Raw genomic sequence first — 25,157 nt, 5'->3', positions numbered from 1 at the left:
TAGAAGGTCACCCAGTGCCTGGTCCCTCCATTGTCCTCAGGCTTAAACCTTAATTTTCCCCGTATTGTATGCAAAGCATCAGAGCCAGAGGCAGCTGACCCTCAGCATGGATCGGTGGAGCAGCCTGGCAGCCCAAGGTTTCCAAATGGAGAGCACCTCCACCCTACCCCCACCCTGTGTGGCCTTGAAGAGTCTACCACCCCCAAATGCCTGTATCTGAGGTGGGGCTCCTCTCTGTATTCTGGGTGCTGGTCTGAGGTCAAACAGCACTCTGGGCTTTAGGAACTTAGAGGTGATGGAGGCCATATTAGCCAGCTCTTAATCAGAGTCCTCACCGCTACCCTCCCATTCTCTTTAGCTTCCATGAAGTCTTTTTTCAGTGCAGAGAGAACTAAAATCAAAAGCTCTAAGCTCCAAGCACTGCTACCTCAAAACTCTCCCCTACCAAAACCAGGGATCTTCCTCTGCAGAAAATTTGGAGGGGGCTCATAGAAAAAGAACTGTCCCTGTGCCTGGACCAGTGCCTTCCTTCCTCCTCAGCTCACTCCTGCCCTCACTCACGGCCCGCAGCTTCTGGGTTGGGAAACTAAAGAAATGTTTGAGTCCATAGAGGGGTGGAGACAGGGGTCTTGAACATGGCTTCCCTGAAGCTTCACACAAACTCCAAGACAGGCAGGTTGCCTGTCTCATTTTCTGGTGCAGACAGAACTCCCCTGAGGGATCCTTGGGATGAGTTATTTCTGTTTTTGTTCACCTGTACTAGGCCCTAGGGACAGGGACAGAAAATCAGCTGTGGTCTCTGCCTGTGTTGGTGCGGGAGAGGTACCTGCTGCTGTTCCTGGGAAGCTTGTCCTCACCACAGCTTTTACCCAGCTCTTCGGGGCTCCAAAGGGAGGCCAGGCCAGGCAGGAGTGTGGCCTGGGTTTTTAGGTGGGCCGTGGAGTAAGAGAGTCACAAGTGGGGTTCCCAGGAGTATCTGTGCAGAGCTCTGAAACTTTTGTAGCTGGGTAGGAGATGGAGCACTGGCCCTGGGTAGGGAGGGTTACTGTAAATGTCTGGTTGGGTTAGACAGCCCAGTGTGGGTAGAGTGCTGGCCTGGGGCACAGTGGTACTACTGCCTGCCTTGGAGATAAAGTTCTTTGTCATCTGAAAAGCAAGCGTGAGGCCAGCCCATTCCTGGGGCTCTCTTGAGGATCAGCCCAACAGCTAGCTCTGGTGTGTGTGTGTGTGTGTGTGTGTGTGTGTGTGTGTGTGTGAGAGAGAGAGAGAGAGAGAGAAAGAGAGAGAGAGAGAGAGAGGGAGAGAGGGAGAGAGGGAGAGAGGGAGAGAGAGAGGATATTTGGAGTGTCGAAGATGGGGGTGGTAGTGAGTGGTGGGCCCATAAGAAGAAATACTTAAAGAAGATTCACCTTGCACCTGTGGCTGACCCTAGGCTGATCCCCCATTCCCCTTCTACTCTATCTAGTCTTGCCAGTGCTGGAACAATTGGTGGTTTTGTTTGATTATTTTTGTTGTTGTGGCTTATTTTTTAAACAAGGTCTCCTTAATACATCCCAGAAGGCCTCAAGCTCTCCATCCTCCTGTTTCTGTCTCCAGGTGCTGGGATTGCATGCCCTCCCCGCACTGGGCCCTGGCCCTGCCCTGCAGTGCAGCTCCATATCTGTTCTTCCACCAGCAGTGTCCTCCTGGCCCTGCTTGTTCGTCTCATTCATGTGTTAATCCTGGACTCCTCCTGCTTGAACCTAGATTTGAGTCTCCCATCTTCTGCTGTGTATGTTTGTACCTGACCCACATTTGATCGGGACCTTGAGAGAGTAGACTTCATCTCCTGCTCCTTCATGTGTCTCCAGTACCTAGGTTAGGGGCTGGTATTGTGTCAGTGAATGAATACACAATTCATTTCATTTTACCCTGTGAGATAGACACATTGCTCTGTATTTTACAGACCAAGAAACTAATCTCAGAGAAGTGGAGTCACTGTCCCAGGTCATATTGCTGCAAGAGGACTTGTTTTAAAGGTCTTCCTTAGCCACTAGAAGCCCTCCTGCCCCGGTCGCCAGCCGGTCACTCCTACCTCTTGGATAGATAGGAATGTGAGCAGCCCAGAAGAGATAGGTGGGGTTTCACCTGGGGAACATGCAGGATGAGGCCAAAGAGGAGGTGAGTAGGAAACCACCTGGGTCTGAGTGCTCCAGTCGGTTGAATGTTAGGGACTTTATAGATGCTCCTCAGGCTTGAGAACCCCAGCAGAGCAGTCCCTGATTTTGTCCCTAGATACCAGCTATTCTGGAAGGAAGGAAGGAAGGAAGGAAGGAAGGAAGGAAGGAAGGAAGGAAGGAAGGAAGGAGAAATAAAAAATACCAAACGGAGCTCAGGTCTGGCCAGGCTTCCCAGGGTGAGAGAGGGGAGGGAACAGTGGGGGAGTTTGTGTGTGTGTCTGTGTGTGTGTGTCTGTACACGTGTGTGTCCGTCTGTCCATCCATCCTTGCAGTTTGCACTGCCCTCACATCTTCTTAATCAGTCTATTTCTGGGAGCGATGACTTCATCTCCTATGATTCTCGACACAGCCTTTGTAAAGCGTCCATGGAAAGATTGGGCCTAGCACCATTCGGGTCCCTGATGAGCCTGGTTGGGAGAGCAGTTGGTGGCCCTGCTCTGACTTGGCTCTGGGACTTAACAAGAAAGCTACCTTCCAGACACTCTCCTTTCTGGCCCCACTGACCTGAGGAACTGTTAGTGGGCCTACTGTGTGCACTCTGTCAGAGCAGTGATTGGGACTTGTACCCAGCTAAGACTCCATCTAGGCTGTGGAAGATACTAAGTGGCAGCCTGGACTTCAGTAGCCACAGAACCCAGAACCAGACCCCAAATGACTACAGTGAGGGTTGGGGAGAGGCTCAACCTTTAAAACCTTTGTAGTGCTTTGTTTTGTTCTCTGAGCCAAAGCAAAGCCTTAAGTGTCCTGTCCCTTAGCCACATCCCAGTCCTTAAAGCCTGTGATTCAGATATGTATGAGTTCCTATCTGCCATTAGGAAGTAAATGTTTGTTAATGAAATTAATAGTGTAAGCAAGATTTGAGGAGGGTGGGCAGCGGGGAGCAGGGGAGGGTTATTTAAACAGACTTCAAACAACACTGGTTCTAGCTGCTGAGCAGACATTTGCATATGTAATGACTGCTAATTATAGGTGGCCTCGCCTGCTCACACGTTTGTAGTCACCCACTCGGAATTCTCTGGCATGCTTCTCACTAAAGATAACACAACAGGAATAATAATACCTATTGGTTTTTGATCCCTTGTTATGTGCCAGACATCCTACCTAAATGAGTGCTTGGCAGCAGCCTCTCATTTAATCTGGGCAACGTTCAGCCCTACAGATCCTTATCTCCTGTGTCCTGGGCATAAGACTGAAGCTGAGGAACCTAGGTGACTTCCCTGGGCTCAGTACAGTCAAGAGCCTCACAGGTGGGCTCCCCTGCCCTGGATGCTCCTGGGGACACTTGGTAATGCTTTCATCTCTAAGCCGGTTCCCTTTCTTGACCCTCTCAGAAGCCCCCATTTTGCTCAAAAGGAATAAAACATTTCCCCAAGGAGGGAAGTAGACCCCATACCTTCTAAAGTAAAACCAGGCCAGGCAGACCCTCCCTCCTTCCTACAGTCTGGTGGTGGGGTGAGGGGTCAGAGTCAGCCCCTCAGGAGCCAAAGAAAAACTAAAACAGTAAGCAGGGGGAGAACACTGTCCCAGTGTAAATTAAAATGTCACTAAACTAGAGGTGGTCTAGGTGGCTCGTGGCCAGCTGCAGCCCACAGACAGGCGGGGTCCCACACAATGGGGTGGAATGGTGTTCCAGTTTCCTGGTTGGTTACCAGCAAACACTTACATATCCCTAAACCATTCACTTCAAACATTCTCCTCAGAGTCCAGACAGCTTTGGGCCTGCCTTCCTGTTCATCTGACCTCTTACCCTGCATGCCTTTCCAGATCTGCTCTGCTGACACTAGAAGGGGTGGGGGTTGTAGGATTCCCATTCCAGAGATGAGGAGACCAACAGGACTATCTACCAAGCCCAGCCATGTGGTTCTCAGTTGCCCCTCTGGCCACCACAGAAAGTAAGAAGCCTTTGCCTGGCCCAGTGACTCAAAGATAACCAACAGTGGGCCCGGGGGCATTTTTGGTCCCCCTTCCCCATTCCATCCCTCCAAAGCCATTGGGGACATGGGGAACCTATTCTTTTGAACTCGATCATTTTCTTGAAGACAGAATGGAGCTGAATTGGGTCAATGGCTTTCTTTGCTGTGCTCAGCTGTTTCCTCTGCAAACCATCACTACTGAGTCTGCTGCTGGCTCTCTGCCACCAAGCTCACCAGTTAGAATTCTGCATCTGGCCATCCTCAGCAAGCTTGGCTCTGGCAGAGAAGAGTGATGTACGAAACCACCAAACCAGTGTCTTTCAGGCTCCCAAACCACTTGACCTCCACCTCCAAGACATAGGCTTCAGGTCTTCAGCACCAGTCCTCTGCTGCTGCTGAGTTCCCAGCAGCAGTAGTGCAGGCGAGAAACTAAGGCTTAGTGCTTGCTAGGAGTTAGGCACAGCAGGCCCTACAAGCTCTGTAGATTGAGAAAATAAGAACGCCCGCCCCACTCTGCACCTGTAAACAAGGCATTACTCAAGGCACCTACCTCACAGGGCTGGGTTGTCCTGGTGTAAACAGGATGTGGCATGTCAGTGGCCAGCCCTGGGCTAATTGGCTTGCAATGAGAAGTGTCCTGTGTGCCAGGCAGAGTTTGGAGGGAGTTGTAGGGCTTAGAAAGGGGTGATCTGGGCCATTCCCATTCTCAGCTCCCAGAATGGCAGTGTTCGCATTGTGGGGGAGTGTCAGACCCCACACTGGACAGTGAAGTGTAACCTCTTCTGGCCCGTAGCCTGTCATGTATGCTTTACCTTTCCACTAAGCCGCCAGCTTCCTAAGGGCAGGGACAGGTGTCTTGCCCATGCTTGGGACCCTGACTAGGTAGCCTGGACAGGCTGTCTAATGGGACTGTGAACTAATGGTGGGCTGGCTCCCTCTCCGATGTGTGTCTTGGTAAAGTGGTCAGCGGCAGCTCACAGCAGCACTGCAGGATGCCTGTAGCACAGACTCAGAAAACACTAGGAGGAAGGCAGGGCCCAGGCTGTCTGAGGACAGGGCTATGGGGAGTCCTGGGAGGACTGTAACAGTCACCTTGCTGTAGACCAGCTCTCTGGCCACATGCAGCAGCAAGGAGAGCAGTGGCTTGTTTGTAGGCCTGGCCTCAGCTCTCACTGACCAGTGCTTGCTGGAACAGGGCACTGACTTTCATGTACCCAGGCAGTGATGACTACCTAGGTTGATTGTTTTGAGACAGGGTTTCTCTGTGTAGTTTTGGTACCTGTCCTGGATCTCACTCTGTAGACCAGGCTGGCCTCGAACTCACAGAGATCTGTCTGGCTCTACCTCCTGAGTGCTGGGATTAAAGGCGTGCGCCACCACCGCCCAGCTGGTTGATTGACTTCTGATGGCAGCCACTAGACCTGTGGGAGTGGCAGGATCCCCCAGGTCACTCCATGGCATTGTTTCTGATGGCCCCAGGGTTGGGGATAAGGGCACAGTGTAAGGGTTTGAATTTGAAGAAGCATGTTTGAACATTGACATGTAGCCCAGTGTAGACACAAGGTGACGCTTGTGCCTTATGGTCAGGGACAGGACTTGGGGATACTAGTTAGAGCCCAGTGAGTGGCTGTTTCTCTGGACAGGTGTTAAGGATGGGGAGCATTGAGCACCGGGTAATGCTAGCACAGGCCCTAGGGCTAGGTTATGGTCACCCTGTCCTTTGCCTCCTGATAGCATCCAATCCTTGGCACACCATGAATTGCTGCCCAGCACCTGGCAGTCTGACAGCTGAGAAAGGAAATGCTGACCATGTCTCATTGCTTGTTCAAGTAAATTTACTGTTGCAGAGGAGGTGTCACACGGTGGGAACTTACTCCCTCAAAACTCTTTAATGGAAATATTACATTTGGGAGCCAACATGTTAACATCTCAGCAGGGAAAAGGTTCCAGGTTTCTCTGCCAGCCACAGTGATCGCCCTCTTTGGGGGCCTGGCAGATGAGGGTGGTGCATCCAGGCTGGTGGAAGGCAGAGGTGGCCAGAGGCTGGGAGCTTGCTGGGCTTATCTGGAGGAGATGGGGCTCCTGAGCAGGTGGAGAAGAGGAAGGGAATTCAGGGCAGTGGACTGACAGCTTTCCTTAAGCACCCACACAGTTCGCACGGAGGGGCTTCCGCAGGTAGAGACAGTAGGCCTTGGAGCAATGACCTCCAGCTTCCCACCAGCAATTCAATTGTCTTATGTGGCCTCAGGGAGCATCCCTACCCCAGCCTCAGCCTCAGCGTCACCTTTAGGCAGATGTTGTGTGGGGCCCAGGCTCACCCCTCACCCCCGCAGGTTTAAGGAGATAATGTATATAAAATACCTCACTCTTGGCTTGGCACAGAGTAGGCACCAGACATGTGTGTTTGGTTGGTGCCGATAAAGCCATACATGCATGGATATGCTCACATAAATTAACAGCTGGGGTGTGCTGAAGCTGCCTGCTTCCTGGAGTTGGCCCCTCAGTCTGACATCAAGCTCACATCCTACCCTCAGCCAAGTGTAGATAACAAGGGTCTTGAGAGGCCCTTGTCCTTGAAGAGCCTGGCTTATTCCTCTGCAGCGGCCCCTCACTGGTGCTGCCCTGAATGATTTGCAGATTCATCCTGAGGTGGTCCCCAGGCTATAGCAGCACCTCCTGGTGGGGGGGGGGGGGCTTTGTCCTTAGAGAGCAGCCTCCAGAAAGGAGAGTGGAATGTGACTGGTTATTCCTTTGGCTGTTGCTGTGACCGAGTGCACAGCAGAAGCAGAGGGCGTGTTTGTATTTGCTGATGGTTTCAAGAGTTCAGCTCTTCGGCTTTGGCCCTTTGAAGCTTGACAAGTTCGGTTTAGGGGTAGAGTCTGGCAGGGGAGTGCTGTTTGCTGCGTGGCCCATTGGAAAGTCAGGGCAAGTATGCTGCAGGCACACAGGCGCCCTGACAGTGGAGGGTTTCCTCTCCTCATTCTCCCCTCCTGAAGTACCCTCAGTGACAGCAAAGCTGAGCCCGGCGATATGCAGAAAAGGTCTCCTTTTACTGTCGGGCTCACTCTCCTGTCACACCCCAAAAGGGAAGCTCTTTCAGGGGAGGTTTCCAGAGTTCACAGAGAGCCTTGCCTGGTTGGTAATGGCAACTTCAGATGGGAAAGAGGATGCTGGGGCCTTGAGTTCTGGTGAGAAGACTGGCCTATAGGGTGTGTATGCTCTTCATGCATTGTGGAGTCCTTAGCCTTGAACCAGAGATGAACAGGCCCCAAGGAGGACCTGCAGATCCAGAAGTAGCATGCAGGCCCATGGCGGGTGGGGGTGGGGAAGACTTCCCTTAAATGGAGGAGCCTAGATGGGCTTTTAAAAAGTGGAACAACCAGACAGGGGATGTGGCCGTGAGGAAGGGAAGGGTCTTAAGGTTGCTGGCATTGGCTGTGAAGGAGGAGTGTGCTGAGGTTGGATAGGGCCTATTCAGGAGGGCTTGCCCTCAGACCTGTTGGCTTTAGACTGTGTGCACCTCCAGCTGATGAGTGTAGGAGCCCAACTTAGGATACAGTCCAGCCTCTGCCTGTGTCAGCTGTGACCCCTCCTGTGACTGCTGTCACACAGGGCGAAAAGTCCTACTCTAAGGCCTTGTTTGCTACAAGATAGTGGAAGTAGGTAAAAGCTTAGTGTGGTGGCACATGGTTATGATTTCTGCAGAAAGCCAGTGTTTGGGAGGCTGGGGCAGGAGGATTGAATCTGAGGCCAACTTGGGCTATAGATTGATGTCTTGTCTCAGAAAGAAAGAAAATGCAGGTTCACTGGCAGGGAGTGGCTTTCTGCCTGGAAGAAATCCAGGAGGGCTTCCAGTTGGAAGGAGTATTTGAATGAGACACATCTGCTTTCAGATGTAGTTGGGTCGTTTGTGCAAGTGGCTGTCTCTGTGGATCTGACGTCGTGTGGGGAGTGGCTGTCCTGCCTTTTATTGCATGCACAATCATGAAACTGGGGGTAGGTCTGGCTTGGAGCCAGCACCTGGTGCTTAGCGGACAGGCTCTGTTTGCTTATTTCCTGTTGGCTTGGCCATTGTGGAGCCAGAGGGGCTTTGATGGTCCCATACTCTGTAAATACGTTGTCTCCTCTTCCTGCTAGAAAATGTTAAAAGACTTAGAAACTGAAGGGTAAACCTGGCCTCCAAAGGAAGACCATGGCTGGCTAGGAGCCTGCCAGGCCATGGACCCTGAGGGGATGTGCAGGCACATATGTGGTCAGATGAGGTGGTGTTGGCCCAGCATGCCCAGAACACAGCTAAATCCAGAACTGGGGCCCAGCAAGATGAAGTAAGCTGGATACCCTAAGATTGGAGTCACCTGGGCCAATAGTACAGCCTCTTCACCAGCCCTACCTTTGCCTCTGCAGAATCCTGCGCACAGTAGGTGCTAGACACAGTCTAGGGCAGACTCCAGTTGCCATGGACAGAACTAGGGCCTGTGGTGACTCCAGAAGGGTATGGCCTCGGACGGGGGCCTTCCCTACCAGCCAGTTTCTGTCTCTGTTTCCTTTGGGGACTTGAAGCCCTTGAAGATAGGAGAACTCTAGGTTACCTCTCTTGCCTGGTGGCTCTAAGGGAAGGGGCATTGACCCCTTGGTGCTCAAAGCTCAGTAAGTGGAGCCTGGTGCTGTGGCTTACCTTTGTGGTGTGGGAAAGGGTGAACCAAGCAGAAGTGTTTGGCTGACCAGCGGTGCTGTCCCAGAGCTACAGTAGTGCACTTCAGTGAGGGCTGTATATGGTGTGACCTGAGGATGGATCTCTAAATGGTGCCGGTTAGGCTCCTAGACGTCTGGGCACCACTCACAGCTAGCCAGCTCCTTTCCCTGTTGTCCCACTAGAGAAACCACCCCAAAGTGAAAAGACTGCTGTCTGGGACCCAGGACCTTCTCAGCTGGAGGGCTTCTGTCCACCCACAGCAGGAGCTGAGCTTCCTTCCGTATTTCTATCCCAGTGACTGTGGTCCACAAACATGTGCCCTTCCTTCTCTGGACCTCTCTCTGTGTTGCTTTGTAAAATGTCTGATTGGAAGTGGTAGTGTGGCCAAGAGGGAGGTGTTTGCCCTGGCTGTTCTTCTGGCTGTGAGTGAGCAGATGATGATTCCTCACGTCGGGCAGTCTGTCTCACCTCTCCTGCAGTGAGTGCCCAGCTCAGTCCACAGTATGCTTTTAGAGCTCAGCCATAGTTGGAGGGGGCTGTAGGGAGGTTGTAAGGGCACATAGGAACAAGCCCGAGTCTAGCTCCCCATTCCCTCCAGATTGTCCTCATCCCCACTACTTCATCTTCCTGCTCCAGCCTGCACTGAGAACAGCCACATGTCTCAAGCCAGTTGCAACAGAAGGCAACAGGCCTGGGAGAGTGGGAGGGCGGGGTCAGGAGAGTGCCGGGAGCAATGCAACCTATGGAGGAGGTCTGGACTGCTGGGGTGATCAGAAGGTGGAGAGGTGCAGGGATTCCCTCAAATCTGGTGCTCCAACTCCTCCTTAATGGAGCTCTGGCTGGCCTATCTCAGACCAGCTAGGAAAATACTTCCACAGATTCCAAACGCCTATCAAGTTCCTACTTTTTGGCAGACAACACAGCTCAAGGTGTTCTGGGCTTATTCTGGAAAGGTTCTTGAGGGAGGGAACTACAGCAGAAAAAAGCAGGATGACCTCAGATCCCTGCTATGGAGAAAATGGAGCTGGGTGATAATGGAGGTGGGGGTGGAGAGTGGGAAGGGCCCTCCCAAGACTGATCTTTTGATCTGAGACCAGAATGCATCCAACTGGGGCTGTTGGGCATTGGCTAGGGAAGGCCCAGGGGCGGGATTCCTGAGGGCAGAGGCAGCACTCCAGGGGAGGTGCTTGGGAGATTCTCTGCGCCAAGGCTCCTGGCTTCCTGGAGTTGCTCCTGTTAGTTCTGCTTCCACCAGAGACCCGAGATTGCTGCCGCCTAGGAGAAGCTGTTTACTTTCAAGAGCTCTTCTGACTTCTTGGACCTGGAGGCCTCCTGGTTACCTGTCTGGAAAGCTGTAATTTTCCTCTTGTTCTCTGGGGAACCCGGAAATCTCTAGATGTTGTTGCCTCTGTGTATTTAAGACATTTGAGGAGTTTCAGCGTAAAGGACAGCGTGTGTGCTCTGTGGTAAGGGGGAGCCCTTTGGGTTCACCTCTTACATGTCCACCCTGGCCACCTAGGTCTGCACAAACCTTGGGAATGGGCCTCTGCGGCCTTGGACTCCTCAGTGACAACCTTGGCAAGATCCTGGGCCGCACTGGAGGTGCCACTCTCTGGAGGGCCAGCCATCCACGGAAGCCTCCTCTGGCTTCTGGGCCTCAGGTGCCCAGGTCAGCAGAAGGGCCTACACTCCAACCATTGTCCAGGTCTGTGCCTGTGCCTGAATGTGCAGGGAAGGAGGAAGAGGGCGCTGGTTCCTGTTCCCTCTCCTGTGCACTCAGACAGGTGTGGGGGCTGGGGCAGGGCTGGAGGCTGAGAGGTTTGATCTCCTTGGAGGTGTGTCACTAGGAGGACTGCCCCCACACTGCAGTGGTGATCTGAGACCTAACCAGATCTCTCCATATCTCTGTTCTCAACAAAGAGAGGGAGAATGGGGGGGGGGGGGCGCTGCTGGGTAGATTGCTCCCATGCCCTCTCCTTGGAGAAGAAGGACCAGGAAACCTGCAAGTTAGGTGCCCCATGCCCTGGCTCTTGATCCTGGCCCAGAGAAGCTGCAGTTTGGGGAGGTGACCTCTGAGGAAGGGGCTTTAACCAACCGCTTCCTGGGCTCTCGGCAAAGCTGGCCACTGCCCTGGCTCCCGTGGTTCTCTCTACTACGGCCTCTTGCCGTTACAACAACGGTTGGAGCAGAGCTTTACTTGGACCTCGTGCAGATCCAGACACTAAGGGCCACTCTTCTTTTCCTGCTTGAGCAGAGAACATCAGAACCTCAAGATTGAAGGGTAAAGGCTTTTTCTGGTGCTCTGGTGTGCATCACCATTCTGTTTGTTCTCCAACAGTCAAATGGAACTGCTTCCTGTGCACCATCAGTCCCCAAGGACAGAACCACCAGGCCCTTGCAGCTCTGAAGCCTTTCCTTCTTACCTAAGGGCATGGGCGGGCTCTGGATTTCATGTCTTTCTGAGTTTGGTTCCTTGGCTAATTTGCATGTGCTGGTTCATAAATAGAGTTGACATCATATCAAACACTCTCTTAGGACGTATGTAACAGCCATAGCCCTGGCCACATACAGCGTCCCTTTATGGTAAGACATAGGTAAAAATAAGTCAGCGACACCCGCCTGCAAGTCTGGGACTGGCTTTGTTCAGCACCTGTATCCGAACGGGACCTGGCACATAGTTTGCACCTATTAAATATTTGTTGGTTGAATGAGCAAGGTGCTCTGAAGGAAACAAACCAGGGATTTTGCTGAGGAGTGATGGAGGCAGGGAAGGACCTGACGTGAGTGAGTAAGGAGTCCATGAAGGAAGGTGAAGTCCAAGAGGGGACAGAAACCATCTGTTTTGAAAGTGGGGTAGAGTGAGAACTCTTATCTCAGGTGCAGTATCCCCAAGGCAGGTGGGGACCCACGAATCTGGGCATTGCTGGATAAGGTCAGCACAGGCAGACACTAATAAAAGTGAAGGGTTTGGAGAGCAGACTTCAGCCCTCCCACTTGGGGAGAAGTTCCGAGTTCACCTGGAGTTCCTCCTGCAGAGTCACCAGGAGTCCTGGGGAGGGAGGCTTCCGTGTTGTTTTCTTGAACTTTATTTAACATGAGTGTTCTGCCCTAATGTATGTGCCATGTGCTTGGTGTCCACTGAGGTCAGAGGGCATCAAGTCCCTTGGAATTGGGAGTTACAGATGGTTGTGAGCCACCATGTGGATGCTGGGAAATGAACCCAGGTCCTCTGCAAGAGCAACAAATGCTCTTAACCACTGAGCCATCAACCCAGCCCCTACTGGAAGGTTTTAAGAGTTTTGCCTTCCTAAAGAGTCCTCTGTCTTCTAGTGGAGTGAGGAAGTCTGGTACGGGGAAGCTGCTGGCCCTCTGGGCTCCCATGGGAGAAAGGAGGCCTTCTAGACCTGAGGTCCTCTGGGGCATGGAGAGGGCTGGGGATCCGACTCCCACTTGAGATAGGAGTCTGGAGCTCCTAGGGAGGAAGTGGTACAAAGTTGGAGTTGTGAGCCCACTTGGGGGTGTGGATGATGTCACCACAGGGAAGAGCCCTGTGGAGCCTGGAGAGAGTAAAGACAAAGAGACCTATGAAGGATGAGGGGGCCCTGGTGTCAGGGCCTGGGTCTCAGATGGTGTTGGCTGTGGCAACCCTCAGGCCTGATGATCAGAAGCCGATGTGTTGAGGAAGTAGGGACAGAAGCTGTCTCAGGCTCACCAGCATGCTTCAGGGGACCTAGCCCTACTCAGTGGCTCTGACACCCCCCGATGTCAGCAGCTTTCTGGGCCCTCCCCTCATTGCTGACCCGGATCCCCAGGCCCTACATCTGGGCCTGCTGGATGTGTGGTCTCTCCAGGGGTCTTTCTCAGAATTTCCAGGCAGATTTTGAGGTCTTAACAGACTTAGCCTCTTTACCTCTGCCCCAAGGCCTTGCTGGCTCTGAGGAGAGTTAGAATCTGTTTTGGTTTGTTGTGCAGGGTAACGGGACAGCTTGCAGCCTAGTGGATCCTCTGTGTGTCCTGTGTGCCTGAGGATAACTAAAGCGATTGAGTCTTCGAGGTCGCATTACTTGGTTAAATGCCTCTTCTGAATCTGGTTAACCGTTGTCTTTACCTATGCTGTCTTCAGGTAGGGTATAGTACTTAATTTTATACACAAGGAAACTGAGGCCCTAGGAAGTGAAGGCCTTGCAGTTGCTGAGAAACGTGGCCACAATTGTAGCTGAGCTATGCAAAGCCCCGCCAGCCAGTTGAGCACTGGGTCTCCTGCTGCATCTCAGGAATCAGCCATGGACTGTGCCAGGACTGGAGGCTTTTCTGCTGCCCTGGACTTATTAATACTCGAGTGCTACCCAACACACAAAATAGATGCGTCAGGTTCAAGGAACCGTAGGCCTCAGGCTTAACGGGTCTTGGAGTGTCTGTGTTATGGGGCCTCTGGGTGTTGGGGGGCTCTGTGTGTAGCAGCTGTAGGTGACTTGTGTGGTAAAAGCAGCCCTTTCTGTACACAAGCTGGTTGATCTCAGAAGCTGGGGAGACACCTGGGAAGTGGGGCGTGGGGCTGAGACCCAAAGGTAAGGTGTGAGACAGGCTCTACCATGCGAGATGAAGCCTTAGGGTGCCTCCCAACAAGACCCCCAGGTTTAGGGCCCCTTCCTTCTTGCCCTCTGCCTACTCATTGGGCCTCAACTGGGGCTGGACACCAGGGCAGGCTGTGTGCTGTTTCAAAGGGTTTGGCTAGATCTCATCCTTTCCCAGGCTTCCTTGTCTTAAGGGAAAGGCAGTCGTATCAGTCATCCTGCTAGGGATCTCTGAAAATTCCTTCCCAGAGAAAAAATGGCTTACCTACTTCACTACCCGGGAAGCTTGTCCCTGATGTGTGCCTCCCAGTGTGCCAACTCCTTCAGCCACGCTGGAGACTGGCCTCTATGAAGTGCTCAGTGGAGCCAGGCTTGCGCTCAATCCTGGGAAGTGAATGTTATTTTGAAATAGCCCATTTTACAGAAGAGGAAACTGAGGGAGGCTTGAGGCAGGGTAGCGAGTGGTACGGCTCAGGTTTGAGTGCAGACATCTGTAGATCCTTAGACTGACTTGATTTCCAGGCTCTGTAGAAACAATGAAGCATTACATCTTTGGGGCTTAGCCCTACAGTGTTGGGCCTGAGGCTTCCTCCTGGTCAGGGTGAGCCGTACAACCCCCATTAAACCGACCATTCTCGGCCAGAATGGCTCACCCTCCTTGGCAGCTTTCTTAGGTCAGGACCTGGGGTCCAGGCAGTCAGGCATCTGTCCCCCCTCTTCCCTTGCCCAAGCTTGAGGTGGGGAGCCCTATTCTGTGGCCCTTACCCCTTCCATCCCTGTAGACAGACTCAGTGTTCTGAGTCTTGGGCTAAAAAGGACATTGGGTCTCACCTGTTGCCTCCATCCACACCACCTGTTTGTGGGAGAACTGGGGGTCTGTGTGGGTGTCTGTACATCTTCAGAGCCTACAGATCATCCTCTTCCCTTTCATGACTCTCCTCTCCTGGCATTTCCTTTTGACTCTTGTCATAATGTAAAATAGAGGTATCAGCAGAAGAGAGAGACCTCACAGGGCTTTGGGGCTCAGCCTGAAAGCCCAGTGGCTGAGCACTGTAGACAAATGATTTAGTGCTGTCCTTTCTTAGGAGAGGTAGGTACCAAAGGATGTGGATCTTGTGAGACCTATGGTTGAGACAGGAAAAAGCTGGTCTCTTGGGAGGGAACAGCTGCAGGGGCATACACTGACCTATGGGCTGAATCCTGGAGAAATCCTCTCCTGACCTCAGTGTTCATCTGGAAGATGGAATGACGGTACTGCCTGTCTGAGGAGCTGAGGGAGTAAAGCAGACCGTGCCAGGAGTGCTGAGCCTTGTGTCTGGAAGTAGGGATTTTTCAGAGTTGGCAGTGTTCCCTTCCGTTTATAGTCTGTACTCAAGAATTAGTCTTACTGTTTCTGTTTCAAATGCTTTGGGACCTTCTAGTGAAGTTTAGATTTTTAACTCTTAAGAATTTTGCCTGAAGTCTCTCCCTTAGAAGCCTAAGACTGCTAATCTGATCGTGACTCATGGGCTATTATTTCACTTTTCCTGCTTCCTGTACAGAAAAGGGGATCTGTACCTTTAAGTTCCCGCAGAAGACCTGATTGTGATGCTGGCCCTTTAAGAGAATTACAGCGAGTTGGAACATGGCTTTTGTTTAACCAGCCATGATTGGTCCCAGTGGATAGGACTGGAGTGCTGTGTCTAGAAGCAGTCACAGGGCTGGTCTGACTGAGGCTGGTGGGAACTAGTGGCTAGGTAACTACTGGCCTGGCGTCTGTCCCCAACTTGGTAAAACTGGTAGCTGTGTTCAAAGCATGGTGAGTAGCCCCTGGATGGGCCAGGGCTGCTGCCCATACTAGAGGGAGTGATTGTCACAGGTGCCCAGCCTGAGAGGGACTCAGGTTCCAGGCATGGGGGTTCTACCCAGATAGTCACTACTGGCCGAGGACTTGGAAGCAGTTGGGATGGGTCTACCTCAAGTGGGAAGCCAGCAAGCGTGTGGCAGGGTTGCTTTCTGCAGGCCCGTGGTACTGTAAACAGGGAAATGCCAGGAACTGTTGGGAGCAGTCTGGTCTCCGAGGAGCCTGGCCTTTGCTCTGGTTGTCCAGCTGGGCAGGGTGGAGCTGGGCTTTCTCAGGCTTGGGCCTTCTCATCTCCCCTCAACAGCCTTGTCCTCACCCCTCTACCTTGGCTCCTGGGCTGTGTCTGGTCCTGCACGTGCTGGCTGTAGCTAGAGAGCTTGTCAGAAACCAGATGGCGTTGATATGATGGTCTCCCCTGGGAGTCTTCTTGTCTGGTGTGACCCTCACTCATTACCACACCGGGGCAGGTGAGACTGCCTGTGAGGTGCCCTTTCAGACAGGGTCACCTGGTGACAGGCAGGGCCCAGTGCAGTTCTCGACACCCATAGTCCTGTAGTTACTTGAAAGGCCTCAACAAATAGTCAGAGAAGAGTTTGGAGTTGGAACCATATGCCCTGGTGCCTGTGACTTGTGACATTGGGCAGAGCTAGTTTTCAGTGTGAGCTGGGGAGACCTATGAAGATGGTGAGCTTTTTTTTCCCCCTTGCAAAAGCATCTTGCTGTATAGCCTATAGCCTAGGCTGGCTTGAAACTTAATTCTCCTGCCTCAGCCTCCTGGGTGCTGGGATTACAGGTATGTGCCACCATGCTGGGCAAGTGACCATTGGGCCAGGCTCAGCCAGGAAATGAGCCTGCCTATCAGGAGCGGCTCACCTTGAGCAAAGGTGGGCTGCCCCATATAGTGGTTAGTAGAAGGGTTGAGCAGGGCCAGCAGCTGGCTTGCACACCTACCTACTCTAAGTGCATTGTCCTGAGCTGCTGGGGTGCCTTGGACCAGAAGGCCAATGATAGACCATGCTAGTGTATCCTGGAGTCAGCTAGTGTGGGAAAGAGGGACTGTGAGGCCATCCCAGAGCCTCTGTGTCCTTAACTGAAGTGGAGTGGTAAGAACCAAAGGGAGTGTGAAGCCGTGCCTTGGTGCATTTGCTAGGTAGGTGCTTAGCAGCAGATGACTGGGGGGGGGGGGGACTTGAGAGCACCCCTGCTTTTCTTGGATATGTTTCCCCCCACCTCCAAGGTTCTAGTCTTGCTAGTAGTGTAGGAGCTTGGCTTGCCAGTAGCTGCCTTCTTGCTGATTTGCTGCTTCCCATGAATTCGCCTGGATGCCTCCTGCTACAGCTTGAGACACAGTGGCTCTGCTACCCACTGGGGGTCTGCAGGCTTGAGGATGGTATAAGGGGGGGCATTCAACTATTATATTCCCTGCCCAGTGGGTGGGTACCAGTGTAGTGTAGCTGCAGGACAGCCTGTTTGGCAGGCAACAGAGCTGGCCCTTTGTGTCTACTGTTTCTGTCTCATGGGTGGTGCTGGCGTGGACCTTGTGTAGTCACAAAGCTGCCATCCCCAGTGGTGGAGTCTCAGTGTACATGCTTCTTTCCAGATGTGCTCTTCTTGGATGGGAGCCTTTGAGATGTCTGCCCAAGATGATCTGCCTTTCTGAGCCTGCTTCTGGGTAGAGAGCAGAGCCGGTGAGGTTGTCTGGGATCATGTTGCAGAGAAGCTTTTTAGAAGTCTTACTGTAGGAATGGGAGGAAGGATCTGAACCACGTGAGAGGCATCTTGGACACACCATTAGGCCAGGGAAAAGCCAGGAGTATCAAAAGTACTGGAGAAGGGGCCAGAAGGCCTATAATAAGACAGGGCATAGAGGCTCCCAGACAGCGCTGTAGACAAAGAGCACACTCTTGGGTGACTTAAATACCAACTCTTGACTTAGTAGTTTGGCCCAGATCACAGAGTTTTGCTTGTAGGTTTCTATTGTTGAACTTTTTGTGTAGTGGGGGCTGGCCTTGGGCTCCTGGTCCACCTGCCTCTGCCTCCCAGGTTCTAGGATTACGTGTGCCACCATGCCCAACACCGATTTATATGTGATTGGCACATTTAACCAGTTATCAGAAGTGTGGCCCAAGGGGTTGGAGTAGGAGGCAGTCCTCAGATGAACTGTCAACCTAATGGAAACAGCCAGTCACATGGCATGGTACCTGGGTCTTGTCTGGCAGAAGATGCTGCCTGTGTCCATACATTCCATCCTAAGGGGGGAGGCTTCCTGAAGGTGGGGGACTGGGGACTAAGTTGGGCAAGGCAAGCTGCCCCCTGTGGAATGGGAATCCTTGCTTCTTAGCTCATCTTTTATTTTTATTTCACAATCATTCTCTGTGAGCATTCTTATTTCAAAGGCCATGGAGGATATTCTTGGAAGTATTTGGGGGGCAGTCAGGAACCCCCACACTGAGACCAAAGGTACACCTGGATGTGTCCTTGGCTGGGATCCATTGAGCTCACTCACAGAGGAGAGAACAACACCTTGGCTAAGGTCTTGAAACTTCTCTGGAGAGTGCAAGGAGAAGATGGAGCCAGGCGACAAGCTGAGGTGGTTGGAGTCGGAGCCCTAACTGTCATGCTGTGTCTTTCAGGGATATTGGACTCTGCCTGGGGATACAGATGAAGACACGTTCCCTGGGGAGTTGGAGGCAGGGTAGAAGCTTGGAAATGTCTTGTTCCCTGGTCTTTCTGAGTGGCAGACCAAGCCTGGTGTTCTCGTAGGAACCAGGGAGGGCCAAGAACTTAAGCAGTAGCGGCCATTGGGCCTCAGCTTTTTCTTTGGACTTACTCAAATCTCATCCTGTCCACTGAGTGTTCTTAGGTTCTCTTTTAAAATTCAGGGCACTTCGCTGTTCTGCTGGGGTTTATGAATGTTTAAAAACTGCTTTGTGGTCCCCAGAGTAATTTGACAAGCCTGACAGCCATTGATTAAAAGCCCCAAATTATTCAGGCTGCAGGATGACGGAGACCTAGACGGAAAGGTCTTGGTTTTTACCCCATCCACACTCAAGGAAGTCAGCTGTGAAAGGCGAATGTGGTCCCAGAAGGCTGCGGGCTCTGTTGGCTGGGAAGAGTAACATGGGGGTCTGTTGGAGTCCCGAAAGCTGCCCTCTGCAGGAGTGAGGTAGCTGTCGCACCATTGCTGGTGTCATCTAGCCCTGGGTAGTGACCGTCTCTTGAGTTTATCTTTAGCTCAGCACGTGAGGAAACAGCCCAGAGAAGAGAAGGAACTTGTTTAGGGTTCAAAGGGAATAGGGGGTTGGCCCAAGGTCACTTAGGGTGGAGCTAGAGTGGGAGTCCAACACTCCAGGGCCTGGTTCTTCATCCTGTGTGAGACAAGAGCCACAGAACCTTGAGGCACTGGGCTGACAGGGTGACCAGGCCACTAGTTTCTCAGCTGTTGATTCTGTGACATCATGCCCTCTTTTTGAGGCTTGATGTATGGCAAAATCACCACTGAACTTGGCTCATTTGAAGCTCTGTCCGCTTTGGCTAACACCTGTGTGTGGTTGTTGGAGAGGGCTGTGAGGTGATGTGTGTACTAGAACACCTGGTAGGTCAGCAGAAAGTCAGTTTCCTATGGATACCACTGGAGCCAGGCCTCGGGCTGCTTTGTAGCCGGTTATGAGTTATCCTGTTTTGGTAGCATTCTTTTCACGTTCTCAGTCCTATGGTGTGGGGATCCCACGGGTAGAGTGAAGGCAACAGGCCAGGCCTCAGTATGTATGCAAAGGAAAGTGTCATCCAGGTTCATAGTGACTCTGCTGCGACCTACTTCAAGTCCTGGACTGAGGGAACCCAGGCCTGAGAGGAAGGAATTCCTCCAGGCTTTCTTCCCGAGAAGCTTCCCAGGCCGACTGGCCAGCCTCTCTCCCTTTTTAGGATGGTGTTTATCTTCCCAGGGTCTTGGGAGTACATACACCAGGCTGTTTTCTCCTAACTCAGTCCGGATTCCAGCTGGGCCAGGAGTAAGTACAGGCCTCAGCAGCTAGTTCTCAGGCCTGACCGTGCTGAGGAGAGATGTTCCCAACAAGGCCCAGCCCAGTTTATGTCCAGCGCTTGATTCCCAGGAGGTTGTGCCCTTGTCCTGACATGCTCCCGGACTGTTTCCAGAAGCAGTCCACATTGTGACAGAGCTCCAGCACTGCTGCCTGGGCCTGCCCACTACACAGGTGGAGAGGCCTGCCCGCTGAGGGCAGAGCCCTGATGGGACCTGGAGAGTTTGCCAGGTTCCCACTCCAGAACTGGTACGACTTGTAGTCTTTGGGTGGGCATCAACATTGGAGACATACTTGGTTCCTATTTTTTACCTGTCCCAGGCCTGGTGTAGAACCCCGATGCATGCCTTCTTTTCCTTTAAATTAACTAAAGGGAATTCATGGCTTTTAAAAAAAACGTTGTGGTATCCTAGGTGTTTGGTCAGCCAAGATGATTGGTCCTATCCTACAGACGAAAAAGGGAATGTGGACAAAGAGCAGCTTGGGAAATGCCAGAAGGGTAGCCTAGAATTGTCTCTTGAACCCTGCGTGGTTAAGAGGTGGATAAAAAGACGGATGTTCACAGTGACTGATGGCAGTTGCTGGCACTAGCCTCATGAGCACACCCCTTGCAGTGCCTCGTTTGACTTTGGAGTGACCCCCATGAGCGTGGTACCCACGCCTCTACCAGCAGACGGGAACAGGTCTAGAGACTTGGATGACCTAGGCACTTGGAGCTGCCTTGGTTGGCATAGAGGTTGGCTTGCTGCTACAGCCGGCGCTGATACTAAGCTCTCTGGCTTGCTTCCCCCTGGCGTTTCTGTGCTGTTCCCTCACATGGTGTGTTTACTCCGGGGCTCACTCTTCACCTGTGTACCCTCTTACCCAGTGGTGCAGGAACTCCCCTGCCGAATGGCTTTTAAAAAGGTTTTATTTTGTGTGTTTCGGTATTTTATGTGTATGTATATCTGGACACCACATGTGTGCCTGGTACCTGCAGTGGTCAGGAGAGGAGACAGGATAGATGGTTATGATCTGACATGTCAGTACTGCGAATTGAGCCCAGATCCTTTGGAAGAGCAGCCAGTATTCTTAACCACTTCTTCTTTTTTTTTTTCCCCCCTTATGACAGGGTTTCTCTGTGTAACAGCCCTGGCTGTCCTTGAACTCACTCTGTAGACCAGGCTGGCCTTGAATTCACAGCGACATGCCTGCCTCTGCCTCCTGAGTGCTGGGATTAAAGGTGTGCACCACCACTGCCCGGCAGAGCCAGTGTTCTTAGCCTCTGTGGCATCTCTCCAGCCCATCAGGTGTCTCCAAAGGTCCTCCTGTACTGCTCCTGGCCTTTCACTATCCCTTTTGGAGACAGCCAGCCTGAACTGAGGCTGGCCTCTCCTGGTCCTAGCCCTGTCCTGGCCACACCCGCAGCTTCCTCTGCCCCTTTGAGGTTTGGGGGGTAACTGAGCCCCTTACTCATTAGTTCCACTGTAAACTTGCCCACCTGTAGCTGCGAGCCACCCCCCCACCCTCCCACCCCCCCACCCCCGTCAAGTGAGCTTTTCAACTATTTCAAGGTTGTGTTTTGTTTTTTTCCCCCATTTTGGGTCCCTCCCTCATTGAAATAATGGGGAATTTGCCTAACTTCTATGTCTTTAACCTTTTTAGAGAAAAAGAGCAGAATTGGAAAACAGCTTGTGGGCTGATAGGAAAGCTATCAGATAAGGCTGTGCCCCAGGAGCTAGACAATGTCCCCTTGTTCCTGCATCTGGGCCTTACAATAAGCTGCTGTTGGGACCAGCTCTGCCTCCAGCAGTGGTCTCCCCCCCCCATGCCTACATTTCCTGGGCCCTGGAATGAGGGGGTCACAAGTGGCAATCAGCCCTGTGGTGGCCCTTCCTCTCCCTAGTGCCCAGTGGCTTCTGTGGGGTGACTGAAAGGCCAGGCTGAGGCTGGGGCAGCATTAGTAGAGTCAGCCTTGGGCTCCTGAGCTGTGTGGGATTTCCCACAGTCACTTGCTACTACCAGATCTGAGAAGTCATTTCTCTTGCCGAGGGTGCTGTGCCTCGGTCCCGATGGGGTGATGAGAATCAAGGAGGCAGGCAGTGTGGCATGGAGTGCAGCGTGTGTGCTTGGAGGACCAGGGACAGCTTGGGCTGGGCTTTGAAATGATACGATTCTGTTAGAAATGAAGGAAGGGTAGTAGCAGGTGTCTTGGTGATTGGCCAAAGTGATTTTTTGATGACTATTTGGCCACAACCTTGGGTCCTCTGGGCTTGATTAGCACAGGGGCTCTGAGGAGGAAATGGAGTGAGCCATACTATGCAGAAAGGCTAATTCACTGGAATGCTGCTGTGTTTGAAGTGGGGATGGACATTGAGTCACTCCCTTCTTCCCTGCAAGCTGATAGGCCCTGGTCAGACCAGCTCTTAGCTGAGGAATTCGGTGTAGGTCGTACTCGCCTAAGGTCCGGCTAGCCAGTGAGTAACTGAGGAACTACTTCTCAGAAAGTGTGGGATTCCATTTCATGGAGTGTATGGCAAAAGGGCCTCTGGTCCCTAGAGAGCCACTATGGCGCTAGAGAACTCACTGTGTTTGGAAAGGTCTCCAAAGGACCAGGTAGATGGACTGAAACACTCCACTGAAGAGAAAGGGAGCCTTGTAGGTCCCTCTGATCAAGATGATTGGTGTGGGGTGGCTTCAGGGCACAGCTCTCAGGAGTCAGCCTTGGTCACCCACTTTGGGACCATCTTTGTCACTCCTGAGGATGGCCCCTTCAACAGCAGCTGGACTCGGGAGGTCTGTCCTTGTCCTAGCTGACCTGACCTCCACCAGATGTGGTTGAACTTGGCTGCTAGGATCTTTGGGGGCTTTGGCCCAAGAACTCTGAGGCTGTGAACACTGGAGCTTAGACAGCGTAGCCTACTCACGAGGAGCCTGGCAAAGGGACAACGATGTCCCTGCTTACTCAGGAGATCTGGAAAACCTTGGATGAAAGGGCTTGATGCTGGATGTTGAATTTGGAAGAACCAAGGCAGAGTAGTTGGATGTTGGAGGCCTGCTGAGGAGGCAGGGAATCGGGGTGGGGCAGCCCAGCAAGCAGGCCACAGAGCAGAGTGTGGAACAAGGATGGAACCTGAATTCCATGGTCTTCAGGGGACACCTCAACCTCTATCACAGCTCAGAGGCTAGGAAGTGAGCGCCAATCTTCAAGCTTGTTCTTACAGCTCTTCCTCAGGGTATGCCCAGTCTTGTTCTCCACTTGGGGCAAGAATCCCTCCTTTCTCACATAAGGAAATGGACCCAAGCAATACTTGAAGGATGGGAATCTGGGCCTCAGTTTTGTGGGCTGAGGTCAGCACTGTCTAGGGGGCTTTTGAAGAATCTATGAGGTAATATATGTAATGTGGCTGGTAGCCCATTGTTAATCCTTTCTCAGGGATGCTAGCTGTTGTCTGGTGAGGGTAGACACGTGACTTGAAACCTGGGCCTGTTATAGACATAACCCAGCTTCTTTGAGTACAGTGTATTCTTTGAGTACACAGTATTTTTGTAAGGGAGATGTTCAGGTCTGGGCTGTGGAGTTGATCCCTAGGTGGAGGTCCTGGCTGGAGGCATTTTGCCTCTTTAGTGTTACTTTGCCAAAAGGCTTTGACTCCAGTGACTACAGAAGTCAGGAAAGGAACTAGATGCCCATGCCTTTGGCTGCTTTCCCTTCTTCACCCAACCTTGGTCAGCCAGGGCTGGAGGGTAGCAGAGGCTTTTTGTACACATCAGCCCTAGAAACTGACTAGGCAGATCTCCCAGTGAAAAGTCTCTGGCAGATCAAACGACTTCCAGAGTCTACCTTCCCCTCCTGTAAAGTAGATGAGTAGATGAAGCTCTTGGTAGGGTTGTATGCCGCTGAACCAGCTGGGTGTCCAGCCTGTGCTAATAGGGTCATATTTAAGATCAACTCTCACCTGGGGGTAGAATGGCCCCAAGTGGGTGTGCTGCTTACCTCCTTTCTCCTGAAAGCTGTGCCCACTCACTGCCACCTTGGAACCAGGGTAATTTAGGATGCTCATCTCCTTCCCTGCCTCAGGATTCTTGATCATTTTGCCCTGTCAGAGGCTGGAGGTGAGAAAGAAGTGGCCCAACTATGTGTATGAGTAGAAGGCATGGTGGGGCAGAGACCTGCCATGGATCGATGGTCCTTAGGTAGAGTGCCCAGAGGTGCTGTAGACACAAGACGTGACTGTCTTCCTAGAGAGGTGCTTAAGCCGTGAGACGGTCCTGCCGGGTCTAGGACATGACCAACCATTTCCCTACTAAATTCTATTCTTCTGTCACCACAGGCCTGCCTAGTGAGTTGCACCAGACCAGCTCCCTCTAGGCCTGCATGGGGGAAGGCTGAGATTGGTGTGTGTAGGGAACCTGGAGGGCAGAGGGGTGGCAGTCTGACTCCCAGCTCAGGGGGAAGGAAGTACAGATGCATAATCCTTCAAGTCTTGCCACCACCAACCAGGGCCCTGCTACCTGGAGCAGCTAGCCAGGGAGACTTGGAGATGCACCCTCTGCTCCATGTCTCCCTCATGGAGCAGTCTTTGGGGAGACAGGCAAGTCAGCACTGCTCCACAATCACCAGTTGGGCTGGGCCAGTCCAGATGCCTAAGGACTCAGAGCTTCCCTTCAGCTGTTTCCCCAGGAATCTTCTCAGGGAGGCTCGGGCCAGCTGGAACATGTCTGGCACAGCCTGGGGAGAAGAGAGGGAGGTAAAGGTTTTACAGCTACTGGTTCCAGCCCTGACTGTTCGGGGTCTGGCCTGTTTTGCTCCTCCAGCTCTAGGTTCATTTGAACAGGCCCCACTTCTATTTCCAGCCACCAGCTCTCCAGCTCCTCCCTTTTCCTGACTGGGCTCCTCACCATATCTGGCTCCCAGCTAGGTCAGAAAGCACCCTGATTCCGCCTTGCTGTTTTAGGACCTGGCTATTAGATCAAAGGGGTGGGGGGTAGCTCTCCTTAGGCCAAGTGACTTCCCTGGCACCTGAGGCAGGAGGTAACTTCCGTTGAGTTATGAAGACAGCTGCAGTGGGGTGGGGTGGGGTCTTGGAGCCAGGACTCAGGCTTAGAGAAAAGCCTGCCTAAACAGCTAGAATCACATGGTTCACCTTTGTAATACGGGGCATCCCAAGAGAGGGTGACAAGATGGACCTGTCAGGTCCAGGACAGGGACAAATGCCCATTTCACCTCCTGAGCCCCAGTTGCTTCTCAGGCATGTGCTAGTGGGCTGAAGGAGACCAGCACCTCTGGTCCTGGGTGGTAGGGCATGGCAGGCTGATTCAGGCGTACCCTCTGCTGTACAGCCAGTGGGCCTAGGCCACGCTCCACATGGCAAGGGGAATGCTGAAGGAAGAAGCATGAATGGGTTCCTGGCCGGTTTGAACCTGCCTTAGCTCCCTCTGGTTCTACCCATCCCCTTGGAGCTCTCAGAGAGCTCCTGGGTACTGGGTTAGAGACGCACCGTGAAAAGGTTGAGTGGGTCTCCTGGGGTGGCCTGGGTAGCTGTTCATGCAAGGGGCTGGAGAAATGGAGATGGCTTATCTGGGGCTGCATTAAGAGGTGTACAACATTTCCAGTGCCAGGCCTGTCGGAGCCAGCCTGGGCCTGTCTTTACTTGGCTATCGGGTCGCATCTTGATGTCTTGTGTCAAGGCCTGAGTTGGGTTTCTCAATGACCAAAACCCATGGTATAGGAACCCCAAGCTAGTGCCAGAGTTTCTGGGTGCTGTATAGAAAACTGAGGTCCCTGCTACCCAGTGGCTCCGGGAGGTACGGCAGGATGGAACAGTGCGTCAGAGGGGGCTTTGCTGGCAGTGACATTCTTGACAGATGACCAGGATACAGGGCAGGGAAGCTA

The 25,157-nt window shown here is 52.6% G+C and overlaps 1 protein-coding gene across 12 annotated transcripts in view; it reads left to right on the top strand.

The window, feature by feature from the left end:
- Nucleotides 1-25,157, top strand: part of LOC118582622 (DAB2 interacting protein) — a 179,765-nt gene that overhangs the window by 129,888 nt on the left and 24,720 nt on the right. The window contains exon 1 of one of the 12 annotated variants that reach the window (XM_036185640.1): nucleotides 10,364-10,530. The exons of the other annotated variants lie outside the window; for them this stretch is intronic. Coding sequence (XP_036041533.1) covers nucleotides 10,364-10,530 — 167 coding nt within the window. Of the gene's footprint in view, nucleotides 1-10,363; nucleotides 10,531-25,157 lie in introns of those variants that run through there. 12 annotated transcript variants of the gene reach the window in all.

This window comes from Onychomys torridus, chromosome 4, assembly GCF_903995425.1.
Source record: "Onychomys torridus chromosome 4, mOncTor1.1, whole genome shotgun sequence".
Lineage (NCBI taxonomy): Eukaryota > Metazoa > Chordata > Mammalia > Rodentia > Cricetidae > Onychomys > Onychomys torridus.
Note: the sequence above shows the minus strand (reverse complement) of the source record. Positions and strands in the feature narration are given on the sequence as shown.